This window comes from Oncorhynchus tshawytscha, linkage group LG03, assembly GCF_018296145.1.
Source record: "Oncorhynchus tshawytscha isolate Ot180627B linkage group LG03, Otsh_v2.0, whole genome shotgun sequence".
Lineage (NCBI taxonomy): Eukaryota > Metazoa > Chordata > Actinopteri > Salmoniformes > Salmonidae > Oncorhynchus > Oncorhynchus tshawytscha.
The window spans coordinates 14,676,548-14,699,484 of record NC_056431.1 but is presented as its reverse complement, the minus strand read 5'-3'; the positions used below and the strand labels follow the sequence as shown (position 1 = coordinate 14,699,484).

Sequence of the window (22,937 nt, the reverse complement as noted above, 5' to 3'; positions counted from 1 at the left end):
GATTCAACTTTTATTACTCACGCTAATGTTGTTCACGACACACGCATTATTTGCGTGACACATCACACTACACACTAGATCAATGAATCAAGCGTTTACTTGACACAGGCAATCAACACTGCCAAGTCCTTACATGCATTAGGGCAAATTTACGTCTACAGCTGTCATATTCAAATGTGACATTCAAACTAAAGCTCTGTGGTTACAATAAATTAAAACAGCATCTCACCCTTTCAAACATAGGCGATCTTCAAAGTGAATCTTTATCATTACTGCAAGTGCACAATGTGTTACAGGAAGGCAAATTGTTGGATTTCAGTGAGGTTTTTATTGTTGTTTGATAAGGGAAAACACTTTTCATACGTATCAGTCTGTTTGTAAAGGCTCATACACTTTAGTATAACAGTAGTGGAAGTATAGTCAGAATGTATTTGGATAACAATGATATTCTTAGGACACAAAATAAATATGACAAGAAATACATAGAACAAGTACCAGCTGATCACATTCAAACAGGGCTCTATGATTGGCTTCTGGACTGAGGCTAAATATCAAAGTGTTATATAGTATAGATTATACATTTATTTTTAACACGCACACACACATATACACTGGTATGTATATCAATATATAATTTTGCAGGCCTTTTTTTACAGAGCCTACTTCCCTTTTTTTTTCCAGTGAAAAAGATTTGTGAGCACATTTTACAAGGTAGATTACAGTAACCATGACAATGATGATGTAATCAATACCTGATAGTATCTGTGGGAAAGTAGAAAAAAATTACCTTAACAATTCTCTGTTAGTTTCAGTTATACACTTCACCGACCTGACCACAATCAAAGTTGTGTTCGTATGGAGTAGAAGGATAAAAAAAAAAGAGAAAACATCTCTTCACTCATTGTTCTCTTTCAGTCATTTTTTGTCTCTCTTCCACACCATTGCAGTGACAGACAGAGAAACACTCCTTTACAAACAGTATACACTAGCCAGTCATTATAAAAGAGTACAAAAACACACAAACTCAACATTGGCTAAATGAAATAAAAGTGAGAAACCAGTACAAAAAGTCCATCTCTGTTCAAACATCTCTTATTCCTCTTCCATTACCCACCTTTCAGGCACATCTTCCTATATCCCCTCTGTATTGCTTTTATCCAGTCTGTCCATAGGGCTCCTCCAGTTTCTCTCAGTCTCTACCACTCCTCCCTCCCACCCCTATGAGTTTAGATGCTCCACCTGAATGGTGGATGTAGCCACGGTGAGACAGAGGTCCTTGTGGGTCGCTAGGTCTGCCACACTGACTGATTTGAACTGGATGTCCCCTGCAGCGACTGTTTTATACTGGTGCAGGTCAAAAGGGCAGGATGCCGTCTCTGCCTGAGAGTAGCTACCCTGGTTTTGTCCTTGTCCATGATCTCCACCTTGTCCTCCGGCTCGGACTGCCCCACTATCAGTGCCCTCTCCTCGGCCATGAGCACCTCCCTGGTTCTGGGTATGGCTTTGGTTCTGTTGGTTCTGCTGAGAGTGCTGTGCAGCAGCCACTGCCGCTGCAGTGAGCGGGTCTGAGTTGTGTTTCTGCATGTGTTTCACCAGGTACGTCTCCTGAAAATAGAATAAAGAGGGTTAGAGCGAGAGTTGACAAGTGTGCACCAACACACACTATGCACAGACATGCACACTGAAGCCTGTGAAAATGTCTGTTGAAAGTTAAAGGTCTGCGACAACTACATGCTGGGTGACTTAACAGTGGTGTTTCTCTTACAGAGGTGTATGTGCGGTTGCAGAGGCCACAGGAGTAGAGCTTGGCGTGTTTGACCGTGTGAGTGGACAGATGGACTTCCAGACTGCCCGCGTCCGTGTAACCACGGTTACAGTTCGTGCACTTGAAGGGTTTGTCCTTGTTGTGCTGCCGTCTGTGAGACTGGAACAAAACAGGACCGTTCAGGACTCATCTTCAAATGGGTATTTGTAAGACTGTAACTACTAAGGGTTAGTATTACTAAGCTTTCACCACTGGGAATAAAAACCAAAGAAAAAAGGGACAGTAGTCACCTGTAGGTTGGAGAGTTGTGTGAAGGATTTCTCACAGCCCGTATGAACACACTTATAAGGCCTGTCTCCTGTGTGGATCCTACAGAAGCATGGGAGAAATGTAAACGGGCCCTCCATATTCTCCTTTCAGCTATCCTGTGATCCACACCATTACAGATGAGGGAGATGAAGAGAGGAAAACACTGTAGACTATTGAGATGTCCCCAGATAGAGATGGAAAGTCTATTGAGAGTCTCCCCCCCACCCACAGAGAAAAAGTCTAATGAGAGTCTCCCCCCACCCACAGAGAAAAAGTCTATTGAGAGTCTCCCCCACCCACAGAGAAAAAGTCTATTGAGAGTCTCCCCCACAGAGAAAAAGTCTATTGAGAGTTCCCCCCACAGAGAAAAAGTCTATTGAGAGCCCCCCACCCACAGAGAAAAAGTCTATTGAGAGTTTCCCCCAGAGAAAAAGTCTATTGAGAGTTTCCCCCCACAGAGAAAAGTCTATTGAGAGCCCCCCACCCACAGAGAAAAAGTCTATTGAGAGTTTCCCCCCAGAGAAAAAGTCTATTGAGAGTTTCCCCCCACAGAGAAAAAGTCTATTGAGAGTTCCCCCCACAGAGAAAAAGTCTATTGAGAGTCTCCCCCCACCCCACAGAGAAAAGTCTATTGAGAGTCTCCCCACAGAGAAAAAGTCTATTGAGAGTTCCCCCCCACAGAGAAAAAGTCTATTGAGAGCCCCCCACCCACAGAGAAAAAGTCTATTGAGAGTTTCCCCCCAGAGAAAAAGTCTATTGAGAGTTTCCCCCCACAGAGAAAAAGTCTATTGAGAGCCCCCCACCCACAGAGAAAAAGTCTATTGAGAGTTTCCCCCCAGAGAAAAAGTCTATTGAGAGTTTCCCCCACAGAGAAAAAGTCTATTGAGAGCCCCCCACCCACAGAGAAAAGTCTATTGAGAGTTTCCCCCAGAGAAAAAGTCTATTGAGAGTTTCCCCCCACAGAGAAAAAGTCTATTGAGAGTTCCCCCCACAGAGAAAAAGTCTATTGAGAGTCTCCCCCACCCACAGAGAAAAAGTCTATTGAGAGTCTCCCCCACCCACAGAGAAAAAGTCTATTGAGAGTCTCCCCCACCCACAGAGAAAAAGTCTATTGAGAGTCTCCCCCACCCACAGAGAAAAGTCTATTGAGAGTCTCCCCCACCCACAGAGAAAAAGTCTATTGAGAGTCTCCCCCCACCCACAGAGAAAAAGTCTATTGAGAGTCTCCCCCACCCACAGAGAAAAAGTCTATTGAGAGTCTCCCCCCACCCACAGAGAAAAAGTCTATTGAGAGTCTCCCCCACCCACAGAGAAAAAGTCTATTGAGAGTCTCCCCCACCCACAGAGAAAAAGTCTATTGAGAGTCTCCCCCACCCACAGAGAAAAAGTCTATTGAGAGTCTCCCCCACCCACAGAGAAAAGTCTATTGAGAGTCTCCCCCACCCACAGAGAAAAGTCTATTGAGAGTCTCCCCCACCCACAGAGAAAAAGTCTATTGAGAGTCTCCCCCACCCACAGAGAAAAGTCTATTGAGAGTCTCCCCCACCCACAGAGAAAAAGTCTATTGAGAGTCTCCCCCCCCCCCACAGAGAAAAAGTCTATTGAGAGTCTCCCCCCACCCACAGAGAAAAGTCTATTGAGAGTCTCCCCCCACCCACAGAGAAAAAGTCTATTGAGAGTCTCCCCCCACCCACAGAGAAAAAGTCTATTGAGAGTCTCCCCCACCCACAGAGAAAAAGTCTATTGAGAGTCTCCCCCCACCCACAGAGAAAAAGTCTATTGAGAGTCTCCCCCACCCACAGAGAAAAAGTCTATTGAGAGTCTCCCCCACCCACAGAGAAAAAGTCTATTGAGAGTCTCCCCCACCCACAGAGAAAAGTCTATTGAGAGTCTCCCCCCCACCCACAGAGAAAAGTCTATTGAGAGTCTCCCCCCACCCACAGAGAAAAAGTCTATTGAGAGTCTCCCCCACCCACAGAGAAAAAGTCTATTGAGAGTCTCCCCCCACCCACAGAGAAAAAGTCTATTGAGAGTCTCCCCCACCCACAGAGAAAAAGTCTATTGAGAGTCTCCCCCACCCACAGAGAAAAAGTCTATTGAGAGTCTCCCCCCCCCCACAGAGAAAAAGTCTATTGAGAGTCTCCCCCCCCCACAGAGAAAAAGTCTATTGAGAGTCTCCCCCCACCCACAGAGAAAAAGTCTATTGAGAGTCTCCCCCCACCCACAGAGAAAAAGTCTATTGAGAGTCTCCCCCACCCACAGAGAAAAAGTCTATTGAGAGTCTCCCCCACCCACAGAGAAAAAGTCTATTGAGAGTCTCCCCCCACCCACAGAGAAAAAGTCTATTGAGAGTCTCCCCCACCCACAGAGAAAAAGTCTATTGAGAGTCTCCCCCACCCACAGAGAAAAGTCTATTGAGAGTCTCCCCCACCCACAGAGAAAAAGTCTATTGAGAGTCTCCCCCCACCCACAGAGAAAAAGTCTATTGAGAGTCTCCCCCCACCCACAGAGAAAAAGTCTATTGAGAGTCTCCCCCACCCACAGAGAAAAAGTCTATTGAGAGTCCCCCCCACCCACAGAGAAAAAGTCTATTGAGAGTCCCCCCCACCCACAGAGAAAAAGTCTATTGAGAGTCTCCCCCCACCCACAGAGAAAAAGTCTATTGAGAGTCTCCCCCCACCCACAGAGAAAAAGTCTATTGAGAGTCTCCCCCACCCACAGAGAAAAAGTCTATTGAGAGTCTCCCCCACCCACAGAGAAAAGTCTATTGAGAGTCTCCCCCCACCCACAGAGAAAAAGTCTATTGAGAGTCTCCCCCACCCACAGAGAAAAAGTCTATTGAGAGTCTCCCCCCACCCACAGAGAAAAAGTCTATTGAGAGTCTCCCCCACCCACAGAGAAAAGTCTATTGAGAGTCTCCCCCACCCACAGAGAAAAAGTCTATTGAGAGTCTCCCCCCACCCACAGAGAAAAAGTCTATTGAGAGTCTCCCCCACCCACAGAGAAAAAGTCTATTGAGAGTCTCCCCCACCCCCACAGAGAAAAAGTCTATTGAGAGTCTCCCCCACCCACAGAGAAAAAGTCTATTGAGAGTCTCCCCCCACCCACAGAGAAAAAGTCTATTGAGAGTCTCCCCCACCCACAGAGAAAAAGTCTATTGAGAGTCTCCCCCACCCACAGAGAAAAAGTCTATTGAGAGTCTCCCCCCACCCACAGAGAAAAAGTCTATTGAGAGTCTCCCCCACCCACAGAGAAAAAGTCTATTGAGAGTCTCCCCCACCCACAGAGAAAAGTCTATTGAGAGTCTCCCCCACCCACAGAGAAAAAGTCTATTGAGAGTCTCCCCACCCACAGAGAAAAAGTCTATTGAGAGTCTCCCCCACCCACAGAGAAAAAGTCTATTGAGAGTCTCCCCCACCCACAGAGAAAAAGTCTATTGAGTCTCCCCCCACCCACAGAGAAAAAGTCTATTGAGAGTTCCCCCCACAGAGAAAAAGTCTATTGAGAGTTCCCCCACAGAGAAAAAGTCTATTGAGAGTTCCCCCACAGAGAAAGTCTATTGAGAGTTCCCCCACAGAGAAAAAGTATATTGAGAGTTCCCCCCACAGAGGAAAAGTCTATTGAGAGTTCCCCCACAGAGAAAAAGTCTATTGAGAGTCCCCCCCCACAGAGAAAAAAGTAATTTGAGAGTTCCCCCCACAGAAAAAAAAGTAATTTGAGAGTTCCCCCCACAGAGAAAAAAATGTATATTGCAATGCCCCCATAGAAAAAATGCTAATGAAAGGCCCCCACAGAGAAAGGAGCAGATAAGTAGTACATCACCCTCACCTGTTGTGCTGCTGTAGATGACTGAGCTGTCTGAAGGACTTCTGACAGAAAGAGCAGGTGTACGGTTTCACCCCTGTGTGGATGCGGATGTGCTGGGCCAGATAGCTGGAGTTGGCAAATGACTTAGTGCAGTGGGGACACTTGTGGGGCTTGGACTCAGTGTGGTTTCTGGAAGAAAGAAGAGAAGAGAGAGAGAGAGGGAGGAGAACAGTGTTGCTTTTCTTTAAACCTTGATTGATAGGGAAATCACACTTAAACTCCCTCTATTACTCAGTGACTGACTTCTAAAAATTAAATCTCTCTAAAACGTAACAGTATTCCACTCTGACTCAAATTATTTTCAAACTGATCATGTATATATGTATGTATGTGTGTGTGTGTACACGCAATAGAGAAGCAGCAGTGTAGAGGTAAGGATACCAGACAGACAGACAAGAGACAGAGGGACTCGAAGTAGAGACGACATACAATCGTGCGCACGCACACACGGCCTGCGTCTTTCCTTTTCACAGACATCCACACACACCCACCCACACAGTGCTAGCAGCCAATAGAGGGGAGGGGAGAGGGGCAGACTAGGTAAAGCCTGTAGGGTAGAGCAGGTCAGGTGGAGCTGCTGTGAGCAGTACCGTGTGTGCTGCTGTAAGTGACTGAGCTGTCTAAAGGACTTCTGGCAGTAGGAGCAGGTGTAGGGCTTGGCCCCGCTGTGGATGCGGATGTGCTGGGCCAGGTAGCTGGAGTTGGCGAATGACTTGGAGCAGTGGGGACACTTGTGGGGCTTGGCCTCTGTGTGAGACTTGGAGTGGATCTGCATGTCTGACTTACTGAAGAAGGTCACAGCACACATCCGGCACCTACGGGACAGAGAGACAGACCAGGGAGGGAGGACGAGTGGGAGAATGGGAAGACATGAAGGAAATGAGGGCATGAGCAGGTGAGAAACAGAGAGATGAAAATACAAAAAGCAAGGACAAAGAGACATGGACATGAGAGATGGGCAAGGGGGAGGAAGAGAGTGGAAGAAGGGAGAAGCATGAGACAGCAAGTGGGGAAAACAAAGGAAGAGAGCAAAATAAAAAATACAATGGGATAGAAAGCAAAAAAAGGAGCAAATGAAATGAATGAGGGATGTGAAGAAAGCAGACAGAAGAGGGAGGGACGGGGGAAGAGAGAAAGAGGGTGAAATCAGTGAAAATAGCAGGAAAAAGAGCAGATTCTGCTGAAGCAAGAAATAGAAAGACAAACAGATTGCTTGAAAAGTAGGGAAACATTTATGAAGGAGAGAAAAAGAGAAAAAAAAGGAGGACAGAAGTAGGCGAAGGAGTGCGTGTCCAATGTGTGCAGGGATGTGTGTGTGGGGCGGATGCATGAGGGAGGCAGAGAACGTGTGTCCATGCTGCAGAGTAAACACACAGTGTGTTCCAGAGAGCAGGTACATACACATAGTGAAATACTTAAGCAGGTGTGTGTGCTGCCACGGCATGCAGTGGAGTCGTTCTGTGGTTTGTGTGTGAGAGAGAAAGAGAAATGCCCGTGCCCAGCAGCACCTAGTGTTCATCCACAGCCTGTGTCTAACCTCTCTGTCCTGACTATCATCTACAACATACAGACATATGGGTGTGCAAGCATTCCACAGCTTCACATTCCTATGGGGATGCACAGCACAGCAAGTGTTTTTTGGCCCTTCTGTGATGCCATAGGTCCGTACCTGTAGGTCTTGTTGCAGTCTTTCCCGCCGTGGTTCTCGTCTTCGTTGGCGAGGTCATACGGGTCAGTTGTATAATGCTGCGAAGACATAACCACCTATCAAATGTCACACAAACATTAGAATCACGTCCATCAAATTAAAAAGGCACACTGTTGTAAAAGACTACATTAGCTTTTTTGTTGTTGTTGCTTAGTCTGAAAATCAATAGCCTGAGCTTAGTCTGGAATTGTTTTAGAGGGAATAGGTTTGATTTTGGTTACTATAGAGTTACTGTGTTAACTGTCTCACCTGCCCCCCTGACGCCAAGTGAGCCAGAATCAACGCCTCATTTCCGGCAGAGAGGGTGTGGCCACCGGAAAGCACCCCCCTCCCTAGTGTTGACTTCTTCTTCCTTCCTCGCTTCAAAGGTGTCGGCATGACGATCACCTGGGGGGTTCCACCTTCCTGTTTCTTGTCTAAGTGAAAAATGTGTGTCAGAGCTTGACAGTGCGTGAGTGAAGTGTGTATTTTTCAGTGTTAGGATAAAGGAGGGTGGAGACAATCATGTGTGTTACCTGGAGTGTGCAGTGTAGAGACGATCATGGTGGGATGTCCAGAGACAAAGGACTGAGAGGAGGAGGCAGGAGAGACCAGCTGTGTACCTTGAGGGGTAGTGATGACCAGACCCGCTGCAGAGAGGGGAACATTTAAATAAGATACAAAACAGACATTGTTGGAAAAAGACAATGCAAAAGTGTGATAAATAGTACACTAACAATAACAATTGACACACACACACCTGCTGTCATGATACCAGTGGAAGCTACGGGCACCACAGTGATGTTCTGGGTGTGAGGGGGGTGTTGGTGACCCCCTTGGCCCTGCCCCCCTCCCTCCTGCTTGGGGACAGTGAGCATGGTTGTCTGGTAATGAGTGGAGGGGAACGAAGTGTTCTTCTCCTGGTCCTTCAGTTGCTTCAGGAACATGGCATTCTCAATCTGACAGAGAAAGTGAGAAATCCTTGTTACAAAATTCCAAACTACAAAAATAGTATTTGCTACAATCCAAAGGTGTCACTTGCAATATACTTTAACATTTTAAACAGAAATGTTTCACTAAACATACCTGTCCTTGTACAGGCACAGGGGACCAGAAGTACTGAGAGTTAAAATGGGAATCCTCCATAATTTCTGTAATGGAAGAGTAACACGGCCATATCACCACTAGGCCAAACAGCTAATCACTCATCAATTGAAATAAAATTGGCTACATTGTTGTACGTCCGACTGGCACCTTTGGGCGAAAATAATCTTAAATAATTTAAAATGTCACTTCACATACATTAGCTAGCTAACGAAACAATAAATGGTAACTTATGTTGGTACTTTATTTGGTTAGATAGCTGAAATATTTGGACACATATTACAATAATTATGCCCCCGGGTTACACATTGATATGACTTGTTAAAGGCTAGCTAGGTAATTTAGCTTCCTACTATAAATGTGCATTGTTGTGGTTGCATAGGAAGGAGGATCGTGCTAGCTCGCTATTACATGGGTTTTCCCCTTCAAAGTAATTAATTTGGTGATGGGTGGTGATACAATGTAGCTAAGCAATAATTCGAACACAAATACGATGTCTAGGTTGCTAACGTTACTTGTTAGCATTTTTCTGAGCTGCAAGTGCAATTCAATTCCTTGCTAGGTGTTTACAGTTAACTAGACGTTCTAATAAAACCACGGGAGGAATGTTATCGGGCTCTCGCGTCTTCCACGCCTGTGAAAATAGAAAAAGCAAAGTACAAAAAAAATCGAGGATAAAAAAAAAAAACTGAAGGTGAGAGAGAAAAAAACTATCTCGCACAGACTTCCGGCTGTCCAGACAGAGAAGAGACTCGTCAGGTACATGTCGCTCAAATTGAAAGTGAAGTACTATGATTATGAAGACAAATAACAGCATTTACCCGCGCTGACAGCGCTTTCTCCCTTCCCGGAATTCCCGTAGCCCGGTACAGTTCAGAAACTATGTTCAAATCTTTCAGATTTTACAAATTCAACGAGTTTTTCTCTCTCCTTTTTTTCTATTTTTTTCTTCCTTATGGAGTCGCTTGTCTGCGCTGCACTTCCTTCGAAGAAGGTCGAGTTAAACTCTGTGAAGAAACAAAGCTCTCTGAGTGTGTGGTGATGTCATTTCCGTCGAATGAGGTCAAATTTTTGAAGCTTCAAATTGGTACTATCGCTTTGCTATTAAATATATAAAACGCAAATCAATGCAATTTCTCCTTCTGCGTATTTTACTGCAATGTAATAAACATAAAAACGTAATGTCACACAATAAGTCTAATTTAGTAAGATCTCTGAAGCCCAAAGTACAGTGATAATCAGTCCACATGGTGTCACCAAAGATCTTTGGTAATGTTCTGTCTGGTCGCTGTAAGCGCAATCAACAAACACACTTCCGTCAAATAAGGGCGGATATTGCCCTCAACATCCGGTAGGTGAGGTCACACGTAAACACATGGCCGTACGAAACATTTTACTGTGTTACATTTTTGGTGGAAGAAGTATAGAGCTTTATACACATTCACGCAATGAAAGTTAAAGTCCTCTCCAGGAATCCGGACGACTATGTCCGTGAGACGAAGTTGGATATCCAGCGTGGTAAGTACAGATAGTTAGCCAGCTAGTGCATATTAGCTAAAACACAGTTCAATCCACTGTATAGAGCTATAGCTAGCTCAATCAGCACTGGCAAAAAACTTCTAACAGTGTATGTAACCTACAGTACCAAGAAATTACGACCCGTCCCTCCATCCGTTCGAGGTGCCAAGAGAATACACCCGTGCCCTGAATGCCACCAAGCTGGAGCGCGTGTTCGCCAAGCCGTTCCTGGCTTCTCTGGACGGCCACAGGGATGGGGTGAACTGCATGGCCAAGCACCCCAAGAGCCTCTCCACAATGCTGTCCGGCTCCTGCGATGGAGAGGTAGTTAACTAACTAACTACTTTGAGTTAGCAATAGCCTGGTTAAATATGAGTTGATTGCAAATCTAAGAATTATAGGCTACATGTCTAACTTTGGAATGGTCAAACATATATAATAAGTCTGTGCATTGAGATGGTGCGTCTAAATGAACTGTTTATACTGTAAGACTAACTGATTTGTTTCTCAGCTGAAGGTGTGGAATCTAACCAAACGTGAGTGTGTTCGTACACTCCAGGCCCATGAAGGCTTTGTCAGGGGGATGGTCGTCCGCTTCTGTGGCACCTCCTTCTTTACGGTACAGTATCTGTTCCACTATCCAGGGTTGTATTCACTAGGGCACATTGTAACTTAATGTTGTGTGTTTTTTTTTTCTACTGTGTTATTGACTTGTTAATTGTTTACTCCATGTGTAACTCTGTGTTGTCTGTTCACACTGCTATGCTTTATCTTGGCCAGGTCGCAGTTGTAAATGAGAACTTGTTCTCAACTAGCCTATCTGGTTAAATAAAGGTGGAAAAAAAAAAAACTTAGAACCTTCTGGCCCATTTGCTTCCGTTTCCTGTCTAGTGGATACTAACCAGACCAGGGGTATATTCATTACTCGGATTCCGTTGCAACAGACCAAACATTTTGCAACGGAATCTGAGTAATGAATATACCCCTGGTCTGGTAAACTGTTTACCGTTTAAGTAAACCGAATGAAACTGGGAGGGACCTATCTGAATTGCTCTAATAGAAACTCTTGTTTTGGTTGCAAAATGTTTTCCAACAGACTAAATTAATTCACCCCTGGGTTTATCTCACAGAATGGTTGCCCTCTGCTGAATTATAGGCTTGTGACACAACTTCATTATGAATCAACCTCAAACTTCTGTGAAAGTAAACTTGCTTGTGTTTCTGAATAACAGGTTGGTGATGACAAGACTATAAAACAGTGGAAGATGGAGACTCCTGGCTACGGAGAGGAAGAGGAACCTCTCAATACTATTCTTGGAAAGGTATGGAGGAGGAGGTGTCTGTCTGTCATTATTCTGCTCAGTTAATATCTCCGAGAGTGTATCTCTGACCAAACCTATCGGATTTCATTAAGCAACGCTGTAAAATGTGCATACCATCGAGTGGACCGATCATTAAAGATTGTGGCTTTAAGCCCATGATGATAAGAATTATGGGTTTGGAGATATTCCCTACAGTCAGGGTGATGATGATGGTTGTTGTAATGTATTCCCTCAAGTCTGTGATGATGATTGAGGATGTTTGTTCCTTCCAGTCTGTGTTCACCAGCATCGACCACCACCAGAAGGAGGGTGTGTTTGTGACGTGTGGTCAGCAGGTGGATATCTGGGATGAGCAACGCAGCAGCCCCATCCGCTCCTTCTCCTGGGGTGTGGACAGTTTCAGCTGCGTCCGCTTCAACCCTGTAGAGGTAATCAACTCTTTCCCTGTGTGGATTGTAGCAGAAAGTGTCTGAGTATGATTCCTGATCATGGATCAGGTCCATATAATCTTGTTAATTATAATCTGAAAGGCAAAGCTGGTCCTAGATTAGCACTTCTGCTCTGCGACTCTTGGTGAACAGACACAAGGCATAACCCAGACACGTCACAGAGGCTATAAAGCTGAAGTATCCGTTTAGAATTTTTTCTGACCACCAAAATGTATAGTAGTGAGAGGAAGTCCAGTCGCGGGTGGTGGGAGAGGATGGGACTAGGTGAAACTGGGCTGACATTCTGCAAATTCTCATTGTTGAAACAATACATTTTTCTGTTCCCAAAACTAGAATCTGTTACGAACACCGTGTACTAATATTTATAGACTTGTCGCTTTGCCAAACTGGGGGGAAAATGCGTTGTTTAGAAGGAGTGAAAGGTCGAATTGAGATTGTGTGCACACACACACACACCTCACAGAGGAGGCGTTCCCTAATGGAAATATGCAAATACATGCTACAACGCACCAATAGGATCTTGCTAGCTCGTGCTTGGCTTTTCCTACCTCCTTGCTTGTTTTGCCCACTGCTTTGTCTGCTCAAACTGTAAATGACACAGATGAACTATCTTGTGTTAGTTATAGATATCTTTGGCTATAGCCTCCATTCACCAGAATAATGGTGGCTATACCCATATCAGGAATATGTAGGTCAAAGGTTGTATAAAACACAGAATTGTATGTCTTTTAGAAAAATGTTTAGTTGACCTTTCTGCTTTTCTCCTCAGACTGAACTTCTAGCAAGTTGTGCCTCTGACAGAAGTATTGTGCTGTATGACATGAGGGAAGCGACACCTCTTAAAAAGGTACATTTCTATGTTTACATCCCAAATGACACCCTATTTAGTACACTACCATTTGACGAGGGCTCGTAGGGTACTGTTTGGGATGCTACCCATTAGAACTGCACAAGTAATCGAAATTGACATGCGCAATATCCATATCGCAAGAGGCTGCAATATTTTGAATTGCCACTTAGCCATCTGTCTAAGCCCGTTTTTTAAAACTTTTGATATATTACTCTAGTTGACAGAGTTCGCCTTCTCTCCTCTTTTGGCCACTTCCCAAACTCACACACAAAGCCCCGGCCCCTGTCACTCAAGCAGGCAGTTCCTCGTGCTCCAGATTCACTGCATGCATTGACCAAACAGCATGCAGTCAACAGATTTCTTTCTAACAAGAACGACACAGCTTTCCACTTTGCTTCTTAATATAAATTCACGTTTTCTTTATTTTTCTATTCATTTGTGTAACTTGCTCTCTGCAAAACACTCATTAGCTGAAAATGTGCCTGGAATTTGTTAGCAAGGCTAATCGCTTCCTAGCTAATGCCACTGATTGCAAATCTTGCTAGCAATCTTTTGCTCTAATATTGGACAGTACCAATGGTGGAGTATATCATCGTTTGTGAAACAGCTTGTTCTTATCAAAGGAAAAGGATAATAATATTGTAAACTCTTTGTCTGAATGTACCTATATATTTAAATCTAATTAGGGTCCCATTTAATTTATTTAACCAGGTAAGTTGACTGAACACATTCTCATTTACAGCAATGACCTGGGGAATAGTTACAGGGGAGAGGAAGGAGCCATTTAGGTAGCCATATTAGGAATTCAGGACAACGGGGTTAACACCCCTACTCTTATGATAAGTGCCATGGAATCTTTAGTGACCACAGGGAGTCGGGTCAGAGGCAAGGCAGCAGTGGGATGCAGGATGGTAGGCTACTGGCTATGGGAAACATGGGAAACGCTGACCAACACTTTGGTTCTTACTCTGTCAGAACCATCTCCTTGCTTTCCTCGTTGTCATGCCAAACAAAACTGCATTCCAAGTAGCCACTGTATTCCAACCATAACATTTGAATGATCATTCTATTTCTATGATTCCAACAGGAAAACCAAGTGTTTTGATGTAAAATCGCAATCTCAATATTTGGTAGAAAAATTGCCGTTCTATTTTTTTGCCCATATCGTCCAGCCCTACTGCCCATGACTTTGCCCTTTACTAAACTCATTTCCCATTCCATACTGTCCTCTCATTACTGAATGTGTCTAGTGTATTGAAGTATGAATGTGTGATTTCCTATATAGGTAATCATGAGTATGAGGAGCAACACTTTGTGCTGGAATCCCATGGAAGCATATCATTTCACCTGCTCTAATGAAGATTACAAGTGAGTGATGCAATTCAACATGTGTTGAGTTTACAACATGTTCCCTACATCACATAGGCCTCATTCATTCCTGGAGAGAAGTTTGTATTTCCAATGCTAATAATGATTTTGTTCATGCAATTGTTTGGGGAGTCATAGAATTATTATTTCTAATGAACATTTACACTTATTTTAGAATAACAGCATGTCTCACGAGTGTTTGTATTTACTGTCCTTGCGCCACAAATGAGAGAAGCACGGTGGTGTGTTAACATCTCATCTTTGTATTTATTAACCAACCACAAGCGTTTCCTCCCCCTTTCAGTCTTTATACATATGATATGAGGTACCTGGACAAGCCTTTCACCGTCCACATGGACCATGTCTCAGCTGTGCTGGATGTAGACTACTCTCCAACTGGTAAGGAGTTTGTCTCGGCCAGCTTTGACAAGACCATCCGCATCTTCCCCAAAGACAGTGGCCACAGCAGGTTAGTGGTGCCAGGGGTTCAGACACTGGGTTCCAGCAGATTGCTGGCTACTCCAGGGTTGTTGTTCTGAATCCTACGTCTCCGTGTGTGTTTATCATCAGCTTTGATGTATTTATTTTTGTGCAGCAACATTGTGTTCAGTGGTTGTGTGTGTGACTTCACAGGGAGGTGTACCACACCAAGCGCATGCAGCACGTCATCTCCATAAAGTGGTCGTCAGACAACAAGTACATCCTGAGTGCTTCAGATGAGATGAACATCAGACTGTGGAAGGCCAATGCTGCTGAGAAGTTGGGATTGGTGAGACACAGTCCTCTTCCTCTCCTTTAGAAGTAGTGTACGCATGTCCTGTAACTTGCAGGTGTCGGGTATCAAAGTAATGTCATGAAAGAAAGATGGATCCCAGATACATTTTTAGTTCTTACCAATAACTGATAGGCCCATATGCTAATATTCTGATGCATTTGTTGGAGCTCTGATTTTGGCCTTCCGTTTTGCGAGTTTGCTGTATTCCTCAACCTGCCATGGCCTGATGCCCACCGTGGTACGCTCTGCATGGTAAGAGAGAGAGAGGCCAGGGTGCCAACAGCAGTGGCACTGCCAAGGGCTCTGATGGATGCTGACTGACTTGGAACAGAATCACTTTCAATAAGTACAATGGATCAATAGGGACAGCAGAGCAGGGTTAGTGACAGACTGGAGATATTTGGAACTCTTGATTACCAATAGACAAAGTCTGACCAGTCAGTCAGTGTGGGCAATGTGGCACTATAGAGTGGATTTAAAGGGATAGTTCACTAAAATGTATTTTTGGGGAAATAGTGACTTGAATTACTGAGAGGTGTTACAGCAGGCTAACGTTAGCATCGCCCAGCCCAAATATTGGATGTACTTTTTGCCCACCTTGGCATTACTGTTATGTTTACTTCAACCTCTTAACTCTCTGTATGTTCAAGACATTATTTACACATTACCTGAAATATAAGGTTCTGTTTTGCGTATCTTAAACATTCTTACACCATCTAGCCTTACTCCTTTCATCTGATGCCAAAACCAGCATTTAGCCTACAAGGATGAATTGCAAGGGAGATGAATGGACGTTTTTCGGTGCCATCTCCAATATCCATCCCCCTTCTGCTTCGCTCTTCCTTATTCCTTTAATGCAGCTTAACACTGGAGAATTGGGAACATATTGGCACTTGTTTTACTGTCAGTGTATAAGAGGTGATTTATTCTGTAGCTTTGCACTTAAACAGATCAGACGAGCCCAGCTGCTATCAGCAGTTTGAATAGGCCCAATCACTTAAAGAGAGCGGCCACTCTGGAAATAATGAAGCATTAACAATCAAGTTGGACTGGAAGGGTCTTTAATTAAAAAGAAATGCTGAATCAAGGCTGTCTGTCAGATCTCAGGAAGAGTGGAAGTCTTCAGCCTGTTTGTTGCAACTGCAGTGTCTCTCTGGTTTTTGGCTTTTGATGCCATTCTATGAGATTACCTTTGACCTCACTGTGACTGTCATTCTTTTTTGTCCCGTGATGCTATTTTTCATGTTACTTGGAGTAACATTGACCTTTGACATATTGTAAATTCACCTTTTGAAATCACACCAATTATTGTATGTATCACACATTCTCATGACAGTCATGAGAAGTATGGCTATATATAGCCTATACATACAGCAAGCTCAAAGTATTGGGCAAGTGACACATTCTTTGTTTTGGCTTTGTACGCCAGCACTTTACACTCCATTATCAGGTGAACCGTTTAGAAATGACAGCACTTTTCACTCCATATCAGGTGAACCGTTTAGAAATGACAGCACTTTTCACTCCATATCAGGTGAACCGTTTAGAAATGACAGCACTTTTCACTCCATATCAGGTGAACCGTTTAGAAATGACAGCACTTTTCACTCCATATCAGGTGAACCGTTTAGAAATGACAGCACTTTTCACTCCATATCAGGTGAACCGTTTAGAAATGACAGCACTTTTCACTCCATATCAGGTGAACCGTTTAGAAATGACAGCACTTTTTGTACAGTCCCCCCATTTTACGAAGACCAAAAGTATTGGTACAAATTCACTTATGTGTATTTAAGTAGTGAAGAGTTGAGTATTTGGTCCCATATTCCTAGCACACAATGTTTACATCAAGCTTGTGAATATACACATTTGTTGAATGCTTTTGCTGTTTGTTTTGGTGGTTTCAGATCATTTTGTGCCCCATAGAAATTAATGGTAAATAAGGTATTATATCATATTGGAGTCACTTTTTTATTGTAAATAAGAATAAAATGTTTCTAAATACTTCTGCGTTAATGTGGATGATACCATGACCAAAACACACAGCTGCCATGACCAAAACTCACAGTAAATGCATCCAAACATTTTGTAGTCACAGGTTTAATGTAATCATTGCGTGCTAGGAATATGGGACCAAATACTAAACTTGACTACTTTAATACACATATAAGTGAATTTGCCCCAATACTTTTGGTCCCCTAAATGGGTGTGGGAATTTCTAAACGGTTCACCCGATATGGATGAAAATACCCTCAAATTAAAGCTGACAGTCTGCACTTTAACCTCAGTCATTGTATCATTTCAAAACAAAAGTGCTGGAGTACAGAGCCAAAACAACACATTTGTCACTGTCCCAATACATTTGGAGCTCACTATCTCTGGAAACACGGCTCATACAGCTACATAACACCTTAAGCCTACTACTCATTTTCTATTGAAAGAGCGTGGAGGCCATAGAGAACTCTGCAGAGTCGGTGTTGCTCTGCTCCTTTTTCACTGTAAATGTTAAGGTTTTCATAAATAACATTTAACAGGTTGTTGGCCTGGTCTAAGGGAAGCAGTGTATCTCAACATCAGCAGCAGCTATTAGCTAATCTCCCTTCAAATTGAATTGATTATAATTAGAATAAAAGCCTTGGAAGAGTGGCCAATTAGAGATCCTCGGAAACTACGACCGGAGAGAATGAGAGACGCTCAAGATTTTTTATGAGGGAGAGGAAGGGAGATGGAGAGTGAAGGGTGTGTTGGATGGCTGTCTATAGACTGCTCTCGGACCATTCATTCAGATTGGAATGTGAAGGTTGTTTGTGTACTACTTACTGTGCTAGGACTGGTCGATAGGTTGGTCGTTAGGCTGTTAGTCGACCAGTATTGTTTTTAGTTGAGCAGTAGTAAATATACCGTACCCGTCTCAGGTTTTGACACCTACTTATTTATGAGTTTTTCTTTGTTTTACTTTTCTCTACATTGTAGAATAGTAGTGAAGACATCAACACTATGAAATGGCACACAGGGAATCATGTATTTTAACCAAAAAGTGTTAAACAACTCAAAATAGATTTTATATTTGAGATTCTTCAAAGTATCAACCACTTGCCTTGTGGCAGCTTTCCACACTCATTCTCTCAAACAGGTAGTCACGTGGAATGCATTTCAATTCCTTTTTAACAAGGCAAACCTGTTATTTGTGGAATTTACCTCTGCCACAGAGGATAAGGTCATTAGAGTAACTGCACCTCAGATTTCAGCCCAAATAAATGTTTCACAGAGTTCAAGTAACAAACACATCTCCACATCAACTGTTGAGATGCAGAATGCTGTGGTAGCCTTGCTGGTTAAATGTGCCTTGAATTCTAAATAAATCACTGACCGTGTCACTAACAAAGCACCATCACACCACCTCCTTGCTTCACGGAGGGAACCACACATGCGGAGATCATCCGTTCACCTATTCTGCATCTCACAAAGACACGGCGGTTGGAAACACAAATCTCACATTTGGACTCATCAGACCAAAGGACAGATTTCCACCGGTCTAATGTCCATTACTTGTGTTTCTTGGCCCAAGCAAGTCTCTTCTTATTGTTGGTGTCCTTTAGTAGTGGTTTCTTTGCAACAATTCAACCATGAAGGCCTGATTCACACAGTCTCCTCTGAACAGTTCATGTATTATTATTCCAGTCTTTTACCGTTCTCATTGTCTGAGTGGACACATTGTTTGCGGTGCACACAACCTATGCTACACTTGTGAGAAACAAGTTTTGGTTTATTTCATTCCATTATTTGTTTTGTCAATATTGAGTAAGGACGCGCAACTGATTTTACGCATTGAAGTTGGCCTATAGGCTACCTGGCCTGCTCGTAAATGTAGGCATATAAATGTGCCCATTTGGGGATCTATTAGTATTTCTGATTGGCTTAATGCACCACCGCAAGCTGTGGAGCTTCTCTAATCTTTTCTTCACCTCAAACAGCAAGCAAACTAAGTCTGTTTTTACATCCATTGAGAATGACAATAATTCCAAAATGTATTTGAAAAATCTTTTGAGCTCTCTCCCTTTCCATAGCCAAAAAATGTCATACCCTGATCTAGTGGAAACATCATAAAATAGGCCTACCTGATTACTTCTTATCCGTTGTGGCTTTATAGGATATTTTTACATAGTTGGCAATATAAGTTACGTTTTAGGTTTAAAATGTTCATTTAGATTTGGATTACATTTTGATAAACTAAATGACAATGATTTTGAGATACGAAGACGTTATTATAAATTAAATTGTTGCACAAAAATGTGCATATGAGAACCATAACTGGATCGCAGATCAGATCGGTAGAAATGGTAAGATAAATTGCCATTCCACATGAAAGTTTCCCGACTTCTCATATAGCCTATTACCGGCATCTTCAGGAGAGTAACTGCAGAATCTGCGAAAGCCAGTAGGAACAGGAGGAAGATTATCAGGACAGGTTTTTTTTCCCCTTCTGGTTATCTTGATCTCTTGCGCCCTCTTAAGTATTTTGTAAAAATCTTATTTAATCAAACAGTGAGCATCAGACAAGCTCTATATATATATGTCTATTTTATTAAAACGCGTAGGGTGTGTCTATATATGGAAAATTACACGTTTATAAATTTCGACCAATCGATGGTCGAAAGAAGAGACGACATTCAGTGATCCAAGATGGTTTTTGGTCGGGGACAGCCCTATACTGTAGATGATAGCGAATATTTTACCGTCTTATAACTAAACATGGCCTATCGTTCAGTCATAATATCCAAGTCACAAAGATGAACGAGCAGTAGTAGGTGTTAAAGATAACTGTATCCAAAGATGAACATTTTCAAACCTGCTTTTCCCCATGGTTCAACGTCCCAGGGGACAGTCATACAGTTAAACAATTTGATTTAGATTTCAGTTTTCCCATGAAAATTTTGTCATTATGGACGGGCAATCAGTGTATACTGATAAATGAGGCTCCCAAGTAGACCTCAGTAGTAGATTGAAATGTCTTTTGTTTTTTAAATTTTCTCTCCCTTTCTCTTTTTTTCCTCTCCTTACCTACTATTTATTTTTCTCTGTTGTCCCCCCCGTGGTCTAGCTGGCTCCTAGGGAGAAGGCAGCTGTGAACTACAGCCAGAAGCTGAAGGAGAAGTTCCAGCACCACCCTCAGATCCGCCGCATCTCGCACCACCGCCACCTGCCCAAGTCCATCTACAGCCAGACCAAGGAGCTGCGTGTCATGAAGGAGGCTCGCCGCAGGAAGTATGGGCTCCTCCTTTACCCACACCTCTACTGTCTACCCTACAGTGGCTTTCTGTTCTTATCTCTACCTGCACATATCCTCAATACTCTTGTTTGTTACAGTCTAACCACAGAAGTCTATATGTTACAGTATGTATATCAGTAGAATTGACTTCTTGGTGAAGTTCTTGGGAAGGTTAGTGTTGTTTTGGATGTTATTTGTCTGTGTTGATGGGAGGAGGTTTTCGGGTGGTTGACCTGGTCTGTGGCCTTGCCACAAAGGAAACTGTCAATCTCTGTTAACACAGTAGGTTCAGAACTACCCTGGCCTCTGTCCAAGTATGGCAGAAGGTCCATGTAGTGGTTGAGGCCGTAGCTGGCTGCCAGAATAGGTCTGACTGCCCTACCAAGGCACACTTACCCTAATGGGTGACAGGATGGTCCCTCATGGCTTGGTCATCATGGGCTTTTTGCTCATTTACACAAGTCTCTAAGGGGATGTGATGGTGTCATCATGACCAGTTGATGATTCATCAAATATTAGTCTGTGTTGATTTTTGGTCCTGAAACGTAGTAACACATTATTGTAATATATCATCCATGTGTACCTAGGAGCTGTGACTGAAGGCAGTGTAGCCTAGATGCTCTGTGTATTTTTCACATGTCATTATTAGTGTATTCTACATTTTATGACATCAGTCCACCTGTCTGGCACTAACTCCTTTGTGTATTCTGCTAACGGTTCTCTCTCTGTCTGAATATTCTCATGAATTGGTTCCTGATGTTTGAGTTAATTTCTGCCTCATTGTGTGTCCCAGGGAGAGGAACGTACGCAAGCACAGCAAGCCTGGCTCCATGCCTGTGGTGACGGAGAAAGAGAAACATGTGGTCACCGTTGTGAAATAGGACGCCAGTGACAGTGTGGCGTTGGAGGACTGAAGGACTACTCTGCCTCTACAAACACTTGGGCCACGTTCAGACATACACAGCTAGTGTTGCAAAATGTTGGTCTGTTTCCCAAATTCCTCTGGTTTTCCAGAAATTCCACATACTTGGATTTCCTGCTTGGTCCCTCATGGTTCCAGGACACAGGAGGTTGGTGGCACCTTAATTGGGGAGGATGGGCTTGCGGTAATAACTGGAGCAGAATGGGATCAAATACATGGTTTCCATGTGTTTGATGTCATTCCATTTGCTCTGTTCCGGCCATTATTATGAGCTGTCCTCCCCTCAGCAGCCTCCTGTATTCCAGGAATATTCCAAACTGGATTTCTGACAAACCTGGCCACTTGGGAAAGATACCAGAATTTTGCAACCCTGCACACAATGTTGTGGATCCTTTCAGTTATATTCGTTCAAAAGACTGCACCCTCCTGAACACAACCCTATCTAAAACTTTGAAAGAACTCATTCCACCTCTCCAAGGCTTATTACAAAAGAGAATTATGGGTCAATATTGTGAAGTTTGCTGACATAAGTGTCCCAATTGTCATGGTAAAACTTTGTACCCCCAGATGAAGATTTCATGAATGCTATTGTTGGAACAGTAATTTGGTGATATGGGATGATATTGTATTGAAATAAGAATACACTAGAAACCAAGAAGAACAACATGCGTCAAATATCACCAGAACGTTTATTTTAGAAACTATCTTGATAATGTTTGTCCTCGCTACACCACCACATACCTTCAGCTATTGTTTACTGATTCAGTAACCTTAGATTGCATGAGGCTAAGGGTTGACTATATTGACAGTGATTTTTGTATTTATTGATACACTGCTAATAAAGATGTGGTATGATATTTTTGGGTCTGAAATGAGTACTGTTTTTGGTAGGCAAAATACACTGATTCTCATATCGATGCGACAATACTTTTCAACACTTGTTTATTACATTTTCAAAAAGTATACAATTAATATCCAAGGTGCACAGATTAGCATCATTTGTGTTTTGTTTGGCATATTTTAGTAATATATTTCTGAATGGTTATTTTAATGTGCCTGAGTTCTAGTAACCAAGGAGGTCTGTATTGTAATTGATATACCTACAGTTGAAGTTGGCAGTCTACATACACTTAGGTTGGAGTCATTAAAACTAGTTTTTCAACCACTCCACAAATTTCTTGTTCACAAACTATAGTTTTGTCAAATTAGGACATCTACTTTGTGCTTGTAATTTTTCCAACCAATTGTTTACAGTCAGATTATTTCATTTATAATTCACTGTATCACAATTCCAGTGGGTCAGAAGTTTACATCCACTAAGTTGACTGTACCTATAAACAGCTTGGAAAATTCCAGAAAATGTTTGACATCATGGGAAAATCAAAAGCCAAGACCTCAGAAAATGAATTGTAGACCAAGTCTGGTTCATCATTGGGAGCAATTTCCAAATGCCTGAAGGTACCACGTTCATCTGTACAAACTATAGAGTGCAAGTATAAACACCAGGGGGAGGCTTGCAAGCCAAAGAACACCATACCAACTGTGAAGCACGGGGGTGGCAGCATCATGTTGTGGGGGTGCTTTGCTGCAGGAGGGGTTGGTGCGTTTCACAAAATGGATAGGTAAGAAAATTGTGTGGATATATTGAATACAACCTCTCAAGACATCAGGAAGTTTAAGCTTTGTCGCAAATGGGTCTTCCAAATGGACAATGACCCCAAGCATACTTCCA

At 43.0% G+C, this 22,937-nt stretch overlaps 2 protein-coding genes across 7 annotated transcripts; one reads left to right on the top strand and one right to left on the bottom strand.

Annotated features, from left to right (window-relative positions):
- Positions 1-308: 308 nt before the first annotated feature.
- On the bottom strand, positions 309-9,723 carry LOC112228189 (zinc finger protein 384-like). Of its 6 annotated transcripts, none has more exons than XM_042310319.1 (11): positions 9,554-9,723; positions 8,715-8,779; positions 8,389-8,587; positions 8,165-8,278; positions 7,899-8,065; positions 7,611-7,705; positions 6,532-6,756; positions 5,903-6,070; positions 2,056-2,134; positions 1,766-1,924; positions 309-1,605 (listed from the first exon to the last, which is right to left on the bottom strand). In XM_042310319.1, the coding sequence occupies exons 2-11, from the start codon at positions 8,772-8,774 to the stop codon at positions 1,219-1,221; spliced, it is 1,653 nt and encodes a 550-aa protein (XP_042166253.1). In that variant the 5' UTR covers positions 8,775-8,779; positions 9,554-9,723; the 3' UTR covers positions 309-1,218. The 6 variants fall into 6 exon arrangements, with proteins under 6 accessions (XP_042166253.1, XP_042166252.1, XP_042166258.1 ...); XM_042310318.1 differs by lacking the exon at positions 9,554-9,723 and adding an exon at positions 9,248-9,393; XM_042310324.1 differs by lacking the exon at positions 9,554-9,723 and adding an exon at positions 9,248-9,393 and having other exon boundaries at positions 7,611-7,687.
- Positions 9,724-9,904: 181 nt separating this feature from the next.
- On the top strand, positions 9,905-22,062 carry dcaf13 (ddb1 and cul4 associated factor 13). Its single transcript, XM_024393295.2, has 11 exons — positions 9,905-10,250; positions 10,375-10,574; positions 10,762-10,869; positions 11,483-11,572; positions 11,845-12,000; positions 12,791-12,868; positions 14,157-14,239; positions 14,544-14,708; positions 14,873-15,008; positions 20,116-20,279; positions 21,077-22,062. The coding sequence occupies exons 1-11, from the start codon at positions 10,181-10,183 to the stop codon at positions 21,162-21,164; spliced, it is 1,338 nt and encodes a 445-aa protein (XP_024249063.1). The 5' UTR covers positions 9,905-10,180; the 3' UTR covers positions 21,165-22,062.
- The last annotated feature ends 875 nt before the right edge of the window (positions 22,063-22,937 follow it).

Coding starts and splice junctions, on each gene's coding strand:
- LOC112228189 (XM_042310318.1), bottom strand. Junction 2,135..5,902: donor CATCTACAGCAGCACAACAG/GTGAGGGTGATG, acceptor ATGCTTCTGTAG/GATCCACACAGGAGACAGGC. Junction 1,925..2,055: donor CACAACTCTCCAACCTACAG/GTGACTACTGTC, acceptor GTTTTGTTCCAG/TCTCACAGACGGCAGCACAA.
- dcaf13 (XM_024393295.2), top strand. CDS start 10,181: ATGAAAGTTAAAGTCCTCTCCAGGAATCCGGACGACTATGTCCGTGAG. Junction 10,870..11,482: donor GTGGCACCTCCTTCTTTACG/GTACAGTATCTG, acceptor TCTGAATAACAG/GTTGGTGATGACAAGACTAT. Junction 15,009..20,115: donor CTGCTGAGAAGTTGGGATTG/GTGAGACACAGT, acceptor CCCGTGGTCTAG/CTGGCTCCTAGGGAGAAGGC.